This window comes from Athene noctua, chromosome 2 (genome assembly GCF_965140245.1).
Source record: "Athene noctua chromosome 2, bAthNoc1.hap1.1, whole genome shotgun sequence".
Taxonomy (NCBI): domain Eukaryota; kingdom Metazoa; phylum Chordata; class Aves; order Strigiformes; family Strigidae; genus Athene; species Athene noctua.
This window is the reverse complement of record NC_134038.1, coordinates 37,091,879-37,110,081: the sequence shown is the minus strand read 5'-3', so window position 1 is coordinate 37,110,081 and position 18,203 is coordinate 37,091,879. Positions and strand designations below refer to the sequence as shown.

General features: G+C 39.4%; 1 protein-coding gene across 2 annotated transcripts in view; it reads right to left on the bottom strand.

Annotated features, from left to right (window-relative positions):
- Window positions 1-2,221: 2,221 nt before the first annotated feature.
- The window catches only part of NCOA2 (nuclear receptor coactivator 2), a 197,138-nt gene continuing 181,156 nt past the window's right edge, over window positions 2,222-18,203 (bottom strand). Inside the window, exons 22-24 of one of the 2 annotated variants that reach the window (XM_074898853.1) lie at window positions 15,837-16,035; window positions 10,306-10,395; window positions 2,222-6,022 (exon numbers count right to left, since the gene is read on the bottom strand). In XM_074898853.1, the coding sequence (XP_074754954.1) occupies window positions 6,011-6,022; window positions 10,306-10,395; window positions 15,837-16,035 (301 nt within the window). In that variant the 3' untranslated portion in view covers window positions 2,222-6,010. The remainder of the gene's footprint in view (window positions 6,023-10,305; window positions 10,396-15,836; window positions 16,036-18,203) is intronic. The other variant, XR_012633103.1, reaches the window with a different exon arrangement.

Below are 18,203 nucleotides of genomic sequence, written 5' to 3'. Positions count from 1 at the left end.
GAGACTGAAGCTGAAGGAGACCAGACACATGAGGGGTCCCTCCTGGTCACAATGTCTAGCATGAGCCCACCGTGCTGGCTAAGGTTGGGATCATTAGCAGCGGTACCAAAGGAGCTCAGACTGAAACTCGAGACAGGGAAAAGTTAATGGGGCTGGTCACACCACCTGAGTTTTTAATAGCTAGGGTGATTTCTTTTGCAGCTGAGAGATGTCTCAAGAGTCTGTCCCTATGTGGTACAGACCTCAAGGCCCAGATCTCAAGCACCACCGTTCATACAGGTTCATTCACACTGTAATTCCAACCCAGACCTTTCCCAGCCTATGTCTCCTTTATCAATTTGTGATCATTCTTCCCTCTTCTAGCAGGCTGAAGAGTAGGAACTCTTAGTGGGACTCTGGACTGGCTTATATTAAAAACTGAGATTCAGCAGCCCCTGGACACCGCAGGAGCCTACAAGATGACTCTCGGCTGAAGCCTCAGCAGGGATTTCAGAAGGTCCCATACCTTTCCAAGCAGCACTGGGCGTTCAGCAGGGAGCAGCCCACATTCCTCACAAGTGAGGCAGGATGTGTGAATCCCAGTCATGACACCAGATGCTCTCATGAAAATAACCCAAACTGCAATTTAGATCAGGTCAGAGCAGAAGCAGCTTATTTCTATGACCATAGGAGAGGACAGGGAGCAGCAGAATGACAGCCTCTGCTGACGTGAACCCTGTTCCTGTAGAGTGGGTACACGGTGCACACACACCTAGAGATGCTGTGCCACAGACAGGATTAGAAGACACAAGTTGTATGTATCTGATACATGCTCAAGGCCACAGAACTGCTCAAGGCTGCTTTGGCTTCAGTGCAATTTTGCTTTCTTCAGTAGAACTAATTTATCATGATGGTTTCATTCACCACAATTATTGTTTCAGGGGACAGGGCAAGAGTTCAGCCAAGAGGCCCACTCAGGCTGTACTCAGCACTCTACTTCCACACCTTGGAGCCCAAGAGGACAAGGCAGAGGGCAGATACCCCCAGCTGCTCTCTTTCCTCACCACAAGCACAGCATGACATGCAGCCCTCCTCCCACACGTGGAGAACCAGGATAAGCAGCAAGCAGCAAGCTAGAGAATAATTCAAAGCCTCTGAGCATCCCTGTGTCACCCCTGTGAAAAGTCTGGTCTGCAAAGCTCAGCCATGAGAAGGACCTTCAAAAGGCACTGTCACTTTTTGCCTCTTCTGTCATGATGCCAGGTTAGAAGAACTGGGCTGTACGTTACATGCACTGGTCTCTGTCAATGAAGCCTAATCCAGAAATAAAAGGCAGCACTTTTTTTCCGTAAAGTCAGTTAGATCAGATGTCATTGTTATCATATTTAGACTGATGCCAAGAGTTTTAGCTAAAACTGTTGTCAAGATTTTTTTATTTATTTTTAATATTAATAAATTATAAGGGGATAATCATGTCAAAGGCAAAATGCCAATAAGAAACATTTTTCCTCTTACTATACACAGATGTTTTCTCTACTTGTTTTTGAACTCACATGGGGAAGAAACTTACTTCCTTCCTTTCCTTAACATGGCAGTATTTTCCTCATATCCAAGGATCATGATCATTTTGCTGAAGCCAAGAGAAGTGCAGGATAAGCCTTATTGTTTTTGTAGGAATGGTGAAGGGTTAATAATATTTGGAGGTCTTTAAAATAACTGTAGCTTCTAAAAATTTTGGATATAAATAGCTTTTCTCCCTTATCCATTTCCCAGAGAGAACAGTAGATCATTCTGATAAACTAGCACTCTTGTAGCTACTTTTTTTTTTTTTTTTTTTTTTTTAATTGACCAAACATTTCCAACTGTTTCAAATGAACCATTTGGCACATCAAAGAGAACCAGCCCTTAACTCTACTGGGTCCCACTTCACACCATTTGAGGTCTGCCTCTGCTGAAACTGCCATGAAAGATGCCCATTTTGTCCTGACTGATATAAAAAAGTAGTCATAATGAAGCATTTTCACATTAAGCTATATGATTAAAATTTTTAATTAATATAGCACTATAAAGATAAAAGGATTTGAGAGTTACAACTCGTTGGAAATATTAGAGCCTTCAACATAGAAAGTCTGCTGTCTTTTTAAAACCTGCTGATTCATCTACCCTCTAGTGCTTTAGTGCTACATCTTACACCATTCTATGAATAAATGAAGACACAACAGAAACACGTTGAAATCTCTAAAGCCATGTAAAACCCGAAGGCATTAAAATTTATTAAATGATGCAATAACAACAGAATTCTTTATTTACAATAGCATTATTTAACATCAAATAAGCAAATAGCATCAGCAAAGCAATATTAACTTGCATAAATGTATTTAAAATTTCTCTGAATATATCTACCTTTGCATAAACTGCTCACACTAGAAATACAAACATCAATGCAGGTGAACAAAGTGATGTTCAGAGTCAACTCCGTTTTGAAAATAAATCACAACCTGAAACACTGTAAGCTTTCTCCTGAAGAACCATAGTTTATATATTGCTTAATTTTACCCTTGTATAATCTTTTCATATACACACATCTCAGATGCAACTTCATGATGAACTGTACAAATAAAACCCACAAATGACATAAAGGGAAAAAAATTAAATGACAGTAAAATGTTTGAAGAAATGTGTCCATCATCTCTATTGAACAACATAAAGATTAAGTGATGATGCACTTATTCCAAAATTGTACACAATTCACTATACAAATATAATACATCAGACAGCTATGTAGGAATATACAAGACTTAAAAACAGATCTAAGGCATTATGCTAGATTTTAGCATTTTGAGGTTCTTGCACATAGCTTTTACCTGTAGTAAGAAACTTAAAAGATTTTGTTTTAGTCTACAAAGAAACACCAGGGAGAAAATTCTAATCTAATTAAAAATCAAAGCCACTACAGTAAATTTTCGTTTGTGCAGAGAATGCTTTTGCTCTTAGGCAGCATACTACCATACAAATACTAGAAAACTTTTAAATTCACACCAACAATTAATGGCTTAAGTTGCATTTCAAAACTGATTGTGTATCTTTGGGTTCTGCAAGTGGAGCTGTGCCACCCATTTCATCTGTTAAGCCCATATGAATTCCGCTTTTAAACAAAGATTAAAAAATGTATTGTATAAACTGCAAAAACATTGCTTTTGATTAATACAGGCCCAAAGGGATACTGGTGTGGGACAATATTTTAAAGATTGAGTACAAATTAATTCATTGTAGCAAAACAGCTCACTTCACTTTTTAAACTTACCACATTACATGAACATTTAAACAGGTCGTACGACCATGTATATATGCTTATTTTTCACATTATGCGCCTTTCACATTTAGTAATGTAAGTAGAACACTGATTAATTGTTCTGTTAAACAAAATCCAAGTACTTTATCAGACAAATTTACTGTATACAGGATGAAAAATACTGATAATGAAGGGAATTGATTTGGCTTTTTTGTTTCTATAGTGATCAATATGATCAGAAGATTCCTTCACTCACTTTTCTCTTTCATTAGTTAGAAGGCGACTAAAGTCACGATGAACCTAAACGGAGCCAAAGTGATAGGTACAATCTCCTTTCTGTCAAAATGGCAATGGATGAAGAAGTATCATAATCACTACAGATGATAAAGGTTTGCAGGTCTGTCATGAAATGGAACAAATTTCAACTATTTTGTCCACTGTGAAAAAGAATAATCTATCTGCAGAGGTTACAGTTAAAGAACCGAAAAAGAATGGAATAGAAACAAAATTATTTTAAAACTCATTTACACTTTGTGGTACATGAAGTTAATTTCTTCAAATTTATACATTTCCTACATAAATAATTTTTTTACAGATACATAATGCAAGCTTAACACAAATGTCATTGTAGCAATGAGGCTGTGGAGCTCAGGGCTGACAGCTATTTTGGTTTCCCATCAGCAGGTAAGAGGATGATGGCTCAGCCGACTAAATATTCTGTTTGAGTTTGGTAACAGAAGAGTGACAGCTGAAAAATGTTTCTCCAGAACGGTGGCACTGCCCTCCTTAGGGACAGGCACGACTGTACATTTCCTGGGCTTTCATCAAAAGCGTTCTACAGAAACAGCCTATTTCAAACCATCTTTATCATATTTTCCTCAGCCTTAATATAGAATAGCTGCTATTTTATTCGAACTCCCACCTGAGAACCAAAACAAATTAAATGGCAACAGAATAAACCTTTCACTCCCAAAAGGCATGGCTGTTGAGATATTATAAAATGCATTGCATTTTACATGATGTAAAAAAATTTGCGTTCAGGTTAGAAAGTTTGTGGATTGGGGGTGAGTGGAAAGAAAACGGAGGTCAAAAACATCAATTTCTTAATATTTCGAGTCCTCAGAAACTGATGTCAGTTTAATAAAAGATTATTCCAACCACAGTGGGCAAGAAAAAAAAAACACCCCCTAACAGTGGCCTGCTTAGTAACAGTTAGTTTTTCTAAGATTTGTTACGAAAGGATATAAACATACAAAAATCAAGAATTGGTTCCTACAGTGGCTGCATATAATATAGGTTAGTTAAATGACATTATGAGCAGAATCACAAGGTTTAGAAAATGAGAAGTCTCAAGCCTACAAATTAGGTCTAATCAAGGCATTGTGATCCTTTACAAAACACTTTTCCAGGAGACACACACGGCTAAGAAGATATCTAATTTAATACTGAAGTACCTCATTTGGAATCAACTTCACAACATGTATATCTCACAAAAATTATACAAGTAAAACACTTAAATTTTCAACTTAAATTATTGCTTGTTTACATATAAACTGGATTTTAGGTACCTTACAAAACGTCCTCGTAGTCCACACTGCTTTAAAATAATCAGAAACACACGATAGTGGTGAAGTCTGTAGTGATATCTGCTATAGGTATTACAGGAATTGTTATTTTCCCAGCTAAGGGGATGGGAACCAGAAATTATCATGCTTTAAAGCAGGTATCTTGAGCTCTTTGATATTATGCACCAATTCTGCCACTACCATAATCAGTACATGCATTACCATCGCACTTTGCTGTCCAGCATCCAGTAACAGGCCATCCAGATTGCTGGAAACACACCTAGGGAAATAAAGGGGTAACCTGGTTTTTTATTTGATTAGAAAGAAAAGGAAGATGACAGAGGTCAGGAGAGCCAGGTAAAAAAAAAAAAAAAAATCACCATTTGCTGATTGTTAGGAATTTAATTAAATAAGAATGTAACCAACTTGTATTTTTGAATTCATGACTTGCATTATAAACATTACCACAAAACCCAATTGAAACGCCCCTTATAAACAGCCCTCTCACAGGGTAATTTTCACCTGTTTCACAACTTTAACCCCATTTAAAATTGGTCTGTATAGTTTTCTGCATCGGTTCATCTTCTCTGACTTGCTGTCAGTGGAACGCGCTCGTTGGAGGTCTTTATATGTACCAGACGTTGCTTCTACACCCTCCTCCACACCTCCTCTTCGCCCCAAAATGCAGGCCTTAGTCTAAAACACCAGTTTTCAGACGGAACTGAATCCTTTGCACCAGACTGAGTAAGCCAGGGAAAACAAAGCAAAAAAACCCCAAGGTCTAGAACTAAACAGAAACAGAACAAGAGCATGGTTGTTTTTCCTTAAATACATACATTTAAATACATTCAATCTGACATGGTTTATGAAAATTGCCTGTCAACATTTACTTTGCAGGAGAGATCTAAGTTGCACTAAGGTGAATGCAGTGAACAGACTGAGCAACTGTCTGTACGCTAGCTTCAGACTGTCAAAGAAGAAGCTGCTCTTCGGCAACGACCGCCTAGCTCCCCTCGGGAAGGCAGGGCTGAGTCCTGTCGGCAGCAGGCAGCCGCCACCGGCGCTGGCAGCTCAGCTGGGTCACGACAAACAGACACAGCTCTTCAAACCAGTAAGGATTTGGGGCCATAAGCCCAGTCAGCTGAAGAAAGGAGCAACCAAACCACCCTCAGGGTCAGCAATATTTCTGAAAAAAAAGAGAAATTGGAGAAAACCAAATTAATTCTTCCTTCTGGGATAGTGAAGATGGATAGGTCAAGGAGAGCTGGATGCTGGACTGCAGGATCCACTGTCAACCACACATTGGTGTATTACTTGAATCTTGAAATTTAATTGGAATTTATAAAGCTAGACTATTCTCTGTGTACACTGATACAATTGACCTGCAATGTAATTCCAGTGATAACAGTGGGGGTTTAATTTCACTGCATTCTTAGGTCCAGTTATCATGACTGTTATGAACAACTCAGGATCATCTACCCCTTGTAGACTCCAGCTAAAGGCACAGTAATGTGGTTTAAGAGAATTCTCATTCTTGGAGTATGTGTAAAATCTCTCTGTGTTACTGCTGCTGCATCACCCTCAAAGGAAACAACTGCCTTCGTTCACCTTTGTTCACCTTTCCCTCCAAGAATCATAACAAGAAAGGGAATAACGAAGTAAAAAAATCTTCAGCTACTAATCCCTAGAGATGTTCTTCACACTTACTACCCTTGCAGTGTCTTTACACAAATAGAGTACAAACTGGTTTTAGATGAGTTGTATTTTCTTATTCTCGTACTTTCTTATTTGAAAGAAACTCAGGATGTGGTTTCCACAGTTGTTTTAAGACTGTCCATTCCAGTGACTGCAATCTGTGCCTCTTGGCCTTCCTCCCCTTGCAAACTCCTGCTCCCATGGGGTGCTGTGGTCAGTCATGTCAGAGCCAATCCAGCCAAAACCCATTTTTGTTCTCCCCTGGGGTTACTCTTCACTTCAATCCCGTGGCTCCACCAGCAGAGTAGCTCTTTGCTCACAGCCTTCTGCTGTGCATGAGGAAGGCCCTGTTTGCTCAGGGACGGTGCTGGAAGTAGGCAGTTTCCTCACTGGCCCATGTGCATGCTGCTAGACTGCCTTCTGGAAGCTGTCTACACCATGCTTTGGACTTTACCATGCTTTCCTCTGCAGTCCCACAAGGCCTAGAAATGTATCTTTACTGACAAATAAAGTCAGTGTCAGGAACCATTCTGGGACTCAGGAAAGAAAGGTCCTGTGTTTTGGACACCTGCTATTCCCAGCCCAGCTGGTGCAGATGGAGCTCTTGAGGGCAACCTGCCACAAGCACGGTCCAGATGCCAATACAGTGAGTCTTGCTCCTGCTCCTCCTTGCTTCATCACAGGACATACACATCACACTCACATCCCTCATGCCCTGACTAATACCAACAAGCTAAATAAACTTTGGCTCCTCTTCTTAACATGTTGAGAGGCAGTTCAGGGACACTGTGACAAACATGTCTATATTTTCAGAGTGAACATTTAACAAACAGTATCTCTACAGAGATGTTAAATAAATGTTTCTACCATACCAGTGTCTTGAAAAAAATTCATGCACTACAAAAGATTTTTTAAAATAATTTAGCAGAGATTTGAATCACAGGATGGTAAAATACATAAAAGAGTGGGTAAGACAAAGAAGGCACAAGCATACCTCTAGAAAAACATTCCCCCATCCCTTTTTATTTAGATGTAACCAAACCAAACAGGACTTTAAAGAAACAGGTCAAATTATTATTCCCAGGCTGACAGTGAATGTGGGAAAAATTGCTCAGAATAACTTCCATGGTTGATGTATGCAACTTCAGAGCAGAGCAGTAATCTGAAAACCCCAAAGATCATTGACTATAAGATTCCTGCTACACTGGTATTAAGTTAAACTGGAAGCCCTTCAAAAACCTCAGCTACGAACAGTACTCTTCAGTCATCTAATTTTAAATGAAGCAGGTTCAAAATTTTCTTTTACCATGTGAAATTAGTTAATACAAATTTGTTCCAATAATCGCAAAATAATATATTAAACTGTTCCAGATGCAACTATTTTCAGCTCTACAAATGAAGGGTACTTTGCACCTTGAAAAATTCTCTGTTCTGTAGTTACTTTAAAAACAGCTTCTCTGCTAAGCATTAGTATCATCCTTGCAAGTTTTAAACTGTAGAATTTTTATCCTCAACATGTTAAAACAAAGTTAATCAGTATTAAGCAAACAAATTAAAACAGTAGATGTAGAGATCTGACATCCATAGTTGTACAGATTTCAGGAACAGCATGTTATTTCCTGGTTATTCAACTCTAAACAGAACCAATCCCTTTAAAGAATACAGTTGTTGAGATCAGTTTTATGAAACATTGGGGAAAAAAAAATTGTCAGAGGAGTTTCTCATTTGTCAGATGATTTTCTCAGCTTTCATATGCTAAAGCCACAACTACCAAGGGATGAAGCACATTAATCCTCTCCTCAGCTTTCTAATTACACGGCTTGTGCTTAAAAAAGTTACACAGGAATAGTTTATAGCACAGACACATGTAACCTCTATTACAGTTCAAAGTTCTGTAAAAGGTAATTATAGTGCATATAAACCTTCCACATTTTCCTTGACAGTCAAAGCTACATTAGTAGAATAAAAGTAAAATCACAAAAAGTGCAGTCCAATGTACCCTTACAAAATAATCCAAGAGGTTTAAGAAGTTGCTTTTCCGCAGGTGACACAAAACTGCTCTCTATGCACACTGTCCTCCTCATTGTCATGGCACCGACTCCATTATTTTAATTTAAAACACCACAGGTTCCCTGTCCAAAGTCCTGTCACTTGTTTCCTTCCACTTGTATACTCTTCCCTGACTTCTCTCCACCCTCTCTCATGCATTTCCAAACCTTTTCTGTCACATTCACTCTCTCTTCCTTCTCTAAATATTGCATTTTTTTTTATTAATCTTCAAAGTGGCCGTGAGATGGTTGCAGAAAAGCCTCCCTCTATGCACAGACAGGCACTTGTCTTTTCATATGAACCATGAAGGTGTGAAAACAATAGGCCTCCAGGAAGTTTTAAACACATATGCATGCAAAAAAAAAAAAAAAAAAAAAAAAAAGAGGGATACAATAAAATACACATATGGTTACTTCTTCCTCAGTACTTTCGCATTGTTCATTTTCACTACTCTTGATATATCTGCAGTCACTTTTTTAAAATTTCCCCTATTATTCTATTCAAGTTTCTCTTGTCTTAACAGTAGAAAACTTTAAAATTTGCCATTGGATTCAGTGTAAGAGGAAAATTTGTTCATTTAATTCCATCTTTCTGATCTCAACACTGCATACAAGGAGATGACAGGAAACAATGGTGCAGGGAGTGGGCCCTCCAGCAGGTTACCTGATGACTCCAGTAGGAATAACAGCTTAGATCTGCCTGTTTCGATGACAACAAGCGGCTGGGAAAATGGGCAACTTAAAGCCTTTTCCCTCCCATCCTCCTGAGCCGGGGAGGAGCCAGCCGGGGCAGCTGCGACATAACACCCCCCACCCTGGGCCTGGGGTCCCCACAGGGACGGGCGGAGGGTCCCCACACCGCTTCCTCGGCGAGGCCACTTGGCTGCGCTCCTCGGAAGGTCGGCCTCGGACATTCGGATGGGTCCGCACAGCCGCCTTGCTGGGATCAGGCAGGAGAAAGGCTGAGCTCTGGTTTGAAATCACACAGGGTCTCGAAACACCAGGTTTCATGTAGCAAACTTATGTTATGTGAAGATTATCGCCACAAAAAAAACCTTCCGCTGAGGAGGGGCACATAAAACCCACCTCATTTACTTGGCCACTTGCCAAGAACTCCACAATGTCTTTCCTTTAGTACTGTTGCTGTTTGGAATACAAATCGGTTTCAACCTAAGCAAACGCTAATTACCCTGTCAGTTGGAAATTTGTGTGAAAATTAGTTCAGTTCTACCACTTTTCTCAGAAGAAGAACTGTATAGAATGTAATAAATTAAATAATTCATGAGATTTTTGCCCTAAGTATAATGCAATGAGAAGTACAGAAACACTTAGGTAGGATGAAACATGAAATGGGTTAAGCATGCAGCAGTGCAAATATAAATCACTAGTAAGTCTTCCCCATCATCAGCAAATAGTCATGTAATTGCTCTGTGTAAAAAGCAAATACTACTATACATAAGTCTGCTGAATGTGACTGTTAATTCAGTAACATAATGTATTCTGTTAATGTAAAGGTATTCTGTATTCTTCACTTCAGTAATGCTAGTGAGATCTAAACAAGGAACTTAATACAGATGTCACTAAAAGCAGAATTAAAAAAATTAATTGCAAAAAACTTAATTACTATTGCCCTGGGTACACTCAGCTTTGTAAGTAAAAAGACACTGTATTCATTCTCGACCACAATATATTCACGGTTCTGTTGCCTCTGTATGCTATTCCTTACCCGTGCTGCATCTCCGTCCTGCTTTATCATATCCATTCCAGGCAGCTGGTTTGGAAAAAGATTGCCTCCCCTCATAGCAGGATCATTAACCTATTGGTAACAAGACATGAAGGAGAATGAATTAAAAAATATGTTGGGAAGCGGGCTGGGAATTAAAAAGAAGCATTCTAAACCACTATGCCCCTTGCATATACCTACATCCACTTCTAAGATGATGTTGCAATCAGAAAAGTGACTACATAGCGAGCACCCTTCTTGTGCAGCATGTGTTTGACGCATATTATTCTGCTTCACAGTCAACAACCAAGATTTCATTCCTGATACTATGACCCTTGTGTGTATTTTACAAAGCAGGCTCCATAAATTAGGTCAGTGTTATTTGAAGAGGACATGCTTGCTACTGAAGTCCCAAAAGCAGAAACGTGTAACTACTTACTTAACCTCAGTAACACACAGATTTTTTGCTTGCAAACTGCCACACAATTTTTTCAAAGCCTGATAAGGTAACATGTAGGCTGAATAATACCGACTACTGACTTAGTTTTAACGACACTTATTTTTATGCTTCTAAGCAATGCAGAAAGTTAGCATGAAGTAGGAAAATGTGCAGTAGCATGCTTTCCTAACTGGACGGTCTCAACAATTTTCTGAACACAGCCACAGGAAAGTATTGAAACTATATATTTCTGCACAACCAAAGGGTTTGTCATGCTTATTTATGTGGAGAGAGTGGCTTTCCAAATTTACAGCATTGCTTTCATAATCAAAAGATTAATCTCTCTGTGGTATAAAATATAAAACACAGCCTTTCAAGGTTCTGAAATACTAGAAAATTCAGCTTTCCTTAGAAGTTTTACAGGGAAAGAAACCTCTTCCTAGGGACCCTTTGTTGACTCAGTTCTCTCTGTTACTTCCCTCAGATTAGATGGATGTGGTAATAGTGAAGATATACCCCTCCAGATTTTGCTGTAAGGAAAAAGATGTTTCCCATGTCACCTGCCCTTTAGGAGACTCGTGTTGCCAAGGAGAGGATATTCTGCCACAGCACTACCTCATGTCAGCTACAGCAACCTGCTGCAGCAAGCGGGGAAGACTCTCTTGAATTTACCGCATCAAAGTATTTTCATTTCAGATCCTCCTGACTGTTGTTTCTGTTGCTATTCACCAATTCTGCAAAACGTTGCAAAGCTAAATGCAATCTCACACAACCACCTAAAGAGGTGGTTTCGAATGCTGCCAGAGACAAAACTGCAGTTCAATAGGAACAGTTAAAATATTTTTGTCATAGAAATTTCACGTCTGAAGAAACTAAGTGTCGCAAGACTCTTAGGGATTTCTTCTTAACACAAATGAGCAGATTTTTAAACCTGAATGTGAAAATTTACATCACAAGGGAAGAGAACCGCACTATTTTGTTCAGAAAGAAATTAGACAGCTTCGCAACTTTATCTACATGCATTTGACTAAGCAACAGAATCCATGTCTGAAAAGTGTTTTCTACTATTGATCAACATTCATCAGAATGTACAGGCCTTTTCTGTTTTTTCAGCAGACAAAGGAAGGAAAAAATAAAAAGCAAAAATACAAAAATTCCATACTGAATCAACAGCAGTTCTGGAACAAAAAGATGATTGCATGATTTTCATCACGGCAGTTAGGACAGGTATGGAAAAGGAAGCTGGTTCAGTCAAGTTCCTACCACAGATGCTCTTTGCCAGTCATAATGCAAGAATCCTGTCTGACATGGTTATCAGATAAAAAAAAAATATCTGCGGTTTTGTTACATGAATACATTTGCTTCAGAAGTCCTTGAAACAAAACACTCCACATTCACTTATTAATTTTTCTGACTGCAATAACAATTCAATCAGAAAAGTATGGAGAAGGACAAAGACATGGAGGGGTTTATATAATTTTCTAAGGACAGGTCAAGTGGTGTTATCAGATATGAAATCTGACAAACAAGACAGAAGATACCATTCCTTTGCAATTAAGCACATTAATAGGGCCTCCTGTTAATAAAGCAGAATTATATACAAGGTGTCTAATAAGAAAAGTTTCCTACCCCTCCAGAGCTCCTTTCATCCAGTATGCTGAACAAAATCAAAATACTGTTCCAAGATAACTATAGATACCATGATAATTTTGGCCTGGGAAGTACTTCCCTGTGCAGATTAATAAGCATCTACTCTAAGTGGACAACTAGATAGGGGTTTATTTTATATACTGAAAAGCCTCTTCTCTTGCATAGGTTTCGAATTGCTTCTCCGATAGCTCAGTACATGGATCCATGCTGCAAAGTAAGTAACAAGCAAAACTACAGCAACAGTCCATTGTACAAAGAAGATAAGGGAAAAAAAACAGTTAATTGTGTGAATGGTGTAACACCAAGAAGATTTAGACTTTCTCGATGTCTGGGGAAGCTGTTTTGGGCAGAAGGAACCTGCAGACCTGGCAGCTAGCATTCCTGGTAGCAGCTTCCTAGAAGACACACTAGTAAGAGCAGCCGGAAGAGCTTTAATGTAATTATAAGGGAGAAGATGATAATGAGACAAGGTCTGATCTGTCAAGTACATAAAAGGGTCTCTAAGCATCATAAATAGAAAGCCCATTTTGGGCATAATCTTCATTTTTTACTTGGTGATGCCAGAAGCCTAAGTAGCAAACAAGAGAAGCTGGAGATACACCAGTATGAGCAGAAATACCAAACTATTTCTGAGCTCTGGATATGTCTGTATGATACAGTATAGTGCCACAAAGAGACAGGAGACAGAGCCAAACAAACCTCTTTGGTACCAAAGCTAATATACCTGCTTCTCACCAGGTAAATAAGCCCAGGCACAGCTTTTTACTAACAGGTAATACATATTAATTCCCAGGCCATCCAATAACATGTGAAGTGTTAAGTTTTTTTCAAAAGATGGAACACATTTTTAGTGTAAACACTGTTATCTGATGTGATTAGAAAGAGATGACCATGTGAAGTAAAACTGTGTTTTATGGAACAAAAAATGGCATTAAGTAAGTAAAAGTATGACAGTAAAAAAACCAAAAGAATGAATAAAATGGTGACAGTCAGCAGAATTAAAGAAAATGTAGTAATTTTGAAAACCACCAGTTATAAGAAGTAGTTCAGCACAGCCGAGGTCAACTGCTAAATAAAGATGCCAAATTGTAAAGCACTACGCTCTGAAAACTGAAAACAATAACAATTTTAGTATTCAAATGCACATATTTATTTATTCCCATCTCTCAGAAAAGAAAATGGAAAGCAGCACAGCAAACATTCTGGAGGACTAAAAAGTACTGTCTTGTGGCCCAGAAATGGCCCCTCAGCTGTCAGTTGGCTGACAGCGTTTGCAGATGACACAGTGCCGGGGTGGCAAATCAGGAGTAAAACAGGTTACTGTTACAGAATGAGCCACAGCACTTTGGCTAAACAGACTCAATCTAAGAAATGCGATTTGATGTAGACAAAAGGAAGGCAATACATTTGGGAACAAAGAATGCAGGTTTCATTTACGTAGAACATGCTGAGGAGGATCTGGGGATCATTGTAAGGGTTTCAGTATGTGCTCTCCAGTGTGACATTGTCATGGGAGCCAAGGCAACCCATGGATTGAAAGAGAAATTAGAAGCAGAACTTGACTTTACACAGCTTTGATACAGTCACTGTTAAATCACTGTCTCTAATTACTCTGTTCATACTTCTAGAAGGAGATTACAACAGTGGAATGTAAAGTAGATCCACGAAAGGGACTGAAAAACAAATGTTGAGATGCACAAGAACCTCAGACTATTCAGCTTACTGGAAGTTAGATAACTGCTATCTTGAAACAAGACCTTGTAGTCTAACAGGAAGGAAAAGCCATGTGACAACTGTGCCAGTGGAAAAAGTCTGCATGGAAATCCTTGAAATAAAACCAATCTCCTTCTATAATGCATGTGTCTCAGTTCAGGTTCCTGGGGAAAATTGTGTAGAACGGGCAGGCTGAAAAATCGGACTGGGCTGTCACCTTCACGTCTCCACTCCTTTTATTTTTTGGTTTTATTATTGTTTTACTGTTTTAAATGTGTGCAACAGTATGCACTTGGGAACTACTACTACTACTACTAATAATAATAAAGTCTGCTGTAATTTGGCTTAGCAACTGGGAATATCAGAGAAGATGACAGATTCAGGAGTATCAGAATTACTTCAGGTCACCAGTATGTGGCAGCTGTAAAAGACAAATGTCATCTGGGGCTATATCTGTCAGAGTATTCCAAGAGAAATGGGGAAGAACTGGTGTTATGCACATGGCTCTGGTGCTTCGGAAATACTGATTCAAACTGGAACAGGTGCAGAAAAGGAAAGGGAATTTAAAGCCTACAAGAAGAGACTGAAACACTGTGGCTTGTTTAACTTACAGGAAAAACCCCAAGAAACGCAAAATAAAACAATCCAACAATCTCAAAAGAACCAAAAAATCATGTTGATATATTTTAGAAAAGAGCCATTCTAAGAGAAGAGCTATTTAAGCTTAAGGGTAATATTGGAAAAGTTATCAAATTTAGGCTGGAAAATGGACATACATTAACAAGCCAATAATATAACTAGCTTTAAACTGGAACGTTATAGTCTCAGAAAAAATGTTTATGATATTGTCTGCCACAGCAGGAGACGCTGCCTGAAAACACAAGAGGTACTTTCCTTCCAAAATTTCTAAGAAAAGGCCATCATTTCAAGTCTGTGTTTTGAACAAACGGGAGTTCAGCTCTGAAACAAACATATGAAACCGTTAATTAAGAAGACTTGTTTGTCAAATACTTATTAATGTACTGTGCAGTTTAATTGCAGGTCGACAAACGGAAATGTTATTTTCCTTATTTCGGATACCCTAAGTAGCAGCCTCAAATAAAATCAAGTGTGTAAACCTCCTCTCAGCAGAAAAGAGCAGGTTACTTACCTATTGATTCAGCAACATATTTTATATGCACCACATTACAAAGTGTGGATTTTGTGTTTGTGAAGGTGCCAGATTGATAGTTCTTGAAGTTGACTGCCTATTGTCTGCTACTACAATCACAGTGGCAGTAGAAGCATCTTCCACACACTGCCCACACCAGCATCTTTCACTCTTATCTCTAGGAAACAGCTGCCATTCAGTCCTAGCCTCCAATGCTGAGAAAATTAGCAAGGACACTTGTGACCTCCAACTGTGCTATGGCAACTTACCTACTGAGAACAGCAGCTAGATCAGTACACACTTTCCACAAAGTCCAGGAGCAACTATAGGTGCTAACTAAAGTGGTGCTGGGTCAAAATGGGAAATTGAGATGCAAAAAGTGCTCTCTACCTCATCGGTCACCTTGGTTATCTGAGTGCAGAGCTAAAAACAAAGCCTTTTTAAACAGCATTATTTCTCAAGAAAACTAGTAAAAGAAACATACTGGCTTACAGCAGTTACAGCCCAACGCAGCGGACCTGAAAAACTACTGAAAGTCAAAGCAAATCCTCTAGCTGTCATCTCATGTCCTTAAATTCTCACCTGCTCAGGACCCATGGAGGACAACCCTGATGTAGGCACAGAGGTCGCTGAGGTCATGCTGATCTGCCCTGTCATCTGGTTCATGTTGTTCATACCACTTGTGTTGGTTGCCATGGATACACTGATGTTCATGTTATTATTGTACATGCTGGTGCTTGCTTGCTGCCCAAAATGTGGTGGGGACTGTTGTGAAAACATGCTACAGCAAGGAATGGAAAAAGCAATGTGTCAGACTTAGAATGCTGAAGCCTCTAAGAAACTACTCTCTTTTTAGTATATCTTAAGCTAGACTTTGTATATACTGTCATTTATCCCAACTTCAAAGGAAAAACTAGATTTCGTCTACATTAATGTCTAAGGAATAGATTTTCAAAATTTAAGGTCCCATGTCTGTGCACAAAAATGCATGCCTTTGTGTGTGAAACTATGGCAGAGTACAAATCTGTTATACGTGTGCAATAACAGACAATTAACTATCTAGATGAGCTTTGCATGTATTTTAAATACCTTTAAGAAAGTAATTTTTGGAGGGAAAGGAAGCCACCTTTTTCTCTTTCCAGTGTTAGCACAGCACAGGACTGTTGAGCTGAAGTTGGATCTGGTCTAAAAAACTTTTTATTTTTTTGCAAAAGAGGCTACTTGCACATATGAATACCAGATTTGCACATACAATTATGGCAAGTGGGCTCACAAATATAGACATGCAATTGTGCAGAAATTTATTTTCTAAATCTTGGGATCAGGTTTTGAAAATGTGGCACTGTAAGAAATATCATAAAGTCTAAGACAATTACCCTTTACGTTCCTTTAAGGTCATTTCAGAACAACCTAAGGAGGAGTAACTGTGGAAGATCTCATCCCAGATTTTATACAAAGTCAAGTCCTTTCTGGATAGTATCTTCCTTCCAATTATGTTGGAAGTTATACGAGAGACTTTTTTACATCTCCTAAAATGCATTTCACTGTTTACATCTCAGTCTTTTATACTCTTTCAGCATAAACCAACAGTCAATGAAGGAATTATTCCTGACAATGTGTCTGTTTAGAGGATCTGCATTAGACTGCAATACTGTGGAAGGGCTCCTGTGTGTCAGATGGCACTCAGTAACCACCTCTATATCAACGGCTGACTTTTGCTTCCCTGGGAAGGACTGCTCCCACAGCTGAGGAAATCTTTCAGGGTTAACGCTCGATCTTGCACTTGGGTACTCCATTAGGCTATTCCTGTGCACTGTGAGACTTGGTGGAGCGCAACGGCATTCTGGGCTTGGGACCAAACTCAGAAAATCCCACCATTCTCTTCCTTCCAATTCCATGTCTTTTCAGGCCACCTAACCCCATTTTTAAGTTGTTATCTGGATGGCTGAAACAGTACACTACAGATCATTGTGAATAGTCAGTGGCTTGTGTAAATGCATTTGACATGTCTCCACTGTAGAGCTGCAGTTTAGCAAGCCAACCATTAGTCTTATCGAGCTGCCCCTGATGCCACTTCAGCAGAAGCCACGATAGCGGTAGCTATGCCTCCTGCAGATGCTTCAGGAAGACAGTGAGGAAGAGGCATGGACAAGGATGAGGATAAATCAGTTGCTTTAAGGGGAACTTCACTTGGATCAGTATCATCACTGGTGGTCTGGGTTTATTAAATCTTTGTCAACCAGCAGGAAAAGGTTTTTTGCTGGGCTGGGATAATAAGAGCAGCCTGAGAACTTCAGGACGACAAAGGTACTGTGCTAGAGACAACTGTGTGTACCCCACTTTCAAGTGACACAGGCTGTACACCAATCTGATAGCTCCTCCCGCCTTTCACTGAAAAGCACAGATCATTGCCATCTGGAAGCTCATTGCTGCCTATTGATAGCGTTCAACATCCAACCCATTCAATGGGGACAGACTGATTAGAGCTACACCGACTGGGGCATGGGCCTCAACTGAAAAGGTGACTGCATGCATGGGGCATGCTACAATGCTCTCAGAGAATGACAGTTATATGCTGACCCCCAGTATGTGCAAGCACTAATGGATTGAACCCGGTTGCACTCCAGCGTTTAAAGTGGGAGGTGATACCCAGTCATCACAACTCCAGCGCAGTAGGGAATGCATATGCTCCAGCTCAGCTGATCCAGCCATGTGGAAAGCAGTGTGGGAGCACAACATGAAAGTCATATGCAGAAGAAATGCATCCACACAAACATAGGGGCTGGAGTTCACTGTGCAGCAGAGGTGCTTCTTAAGGACACACAGAGTTTTATCAGTTATCACAGATAAAGCAGTGCATTGTGTGGATGCAGGTCTTTTAGCTATGCACTCACTTTGCCTTATACGAAGACAGAATTTAAACCAACTCGTCAAGCCAAATTGAAAAGA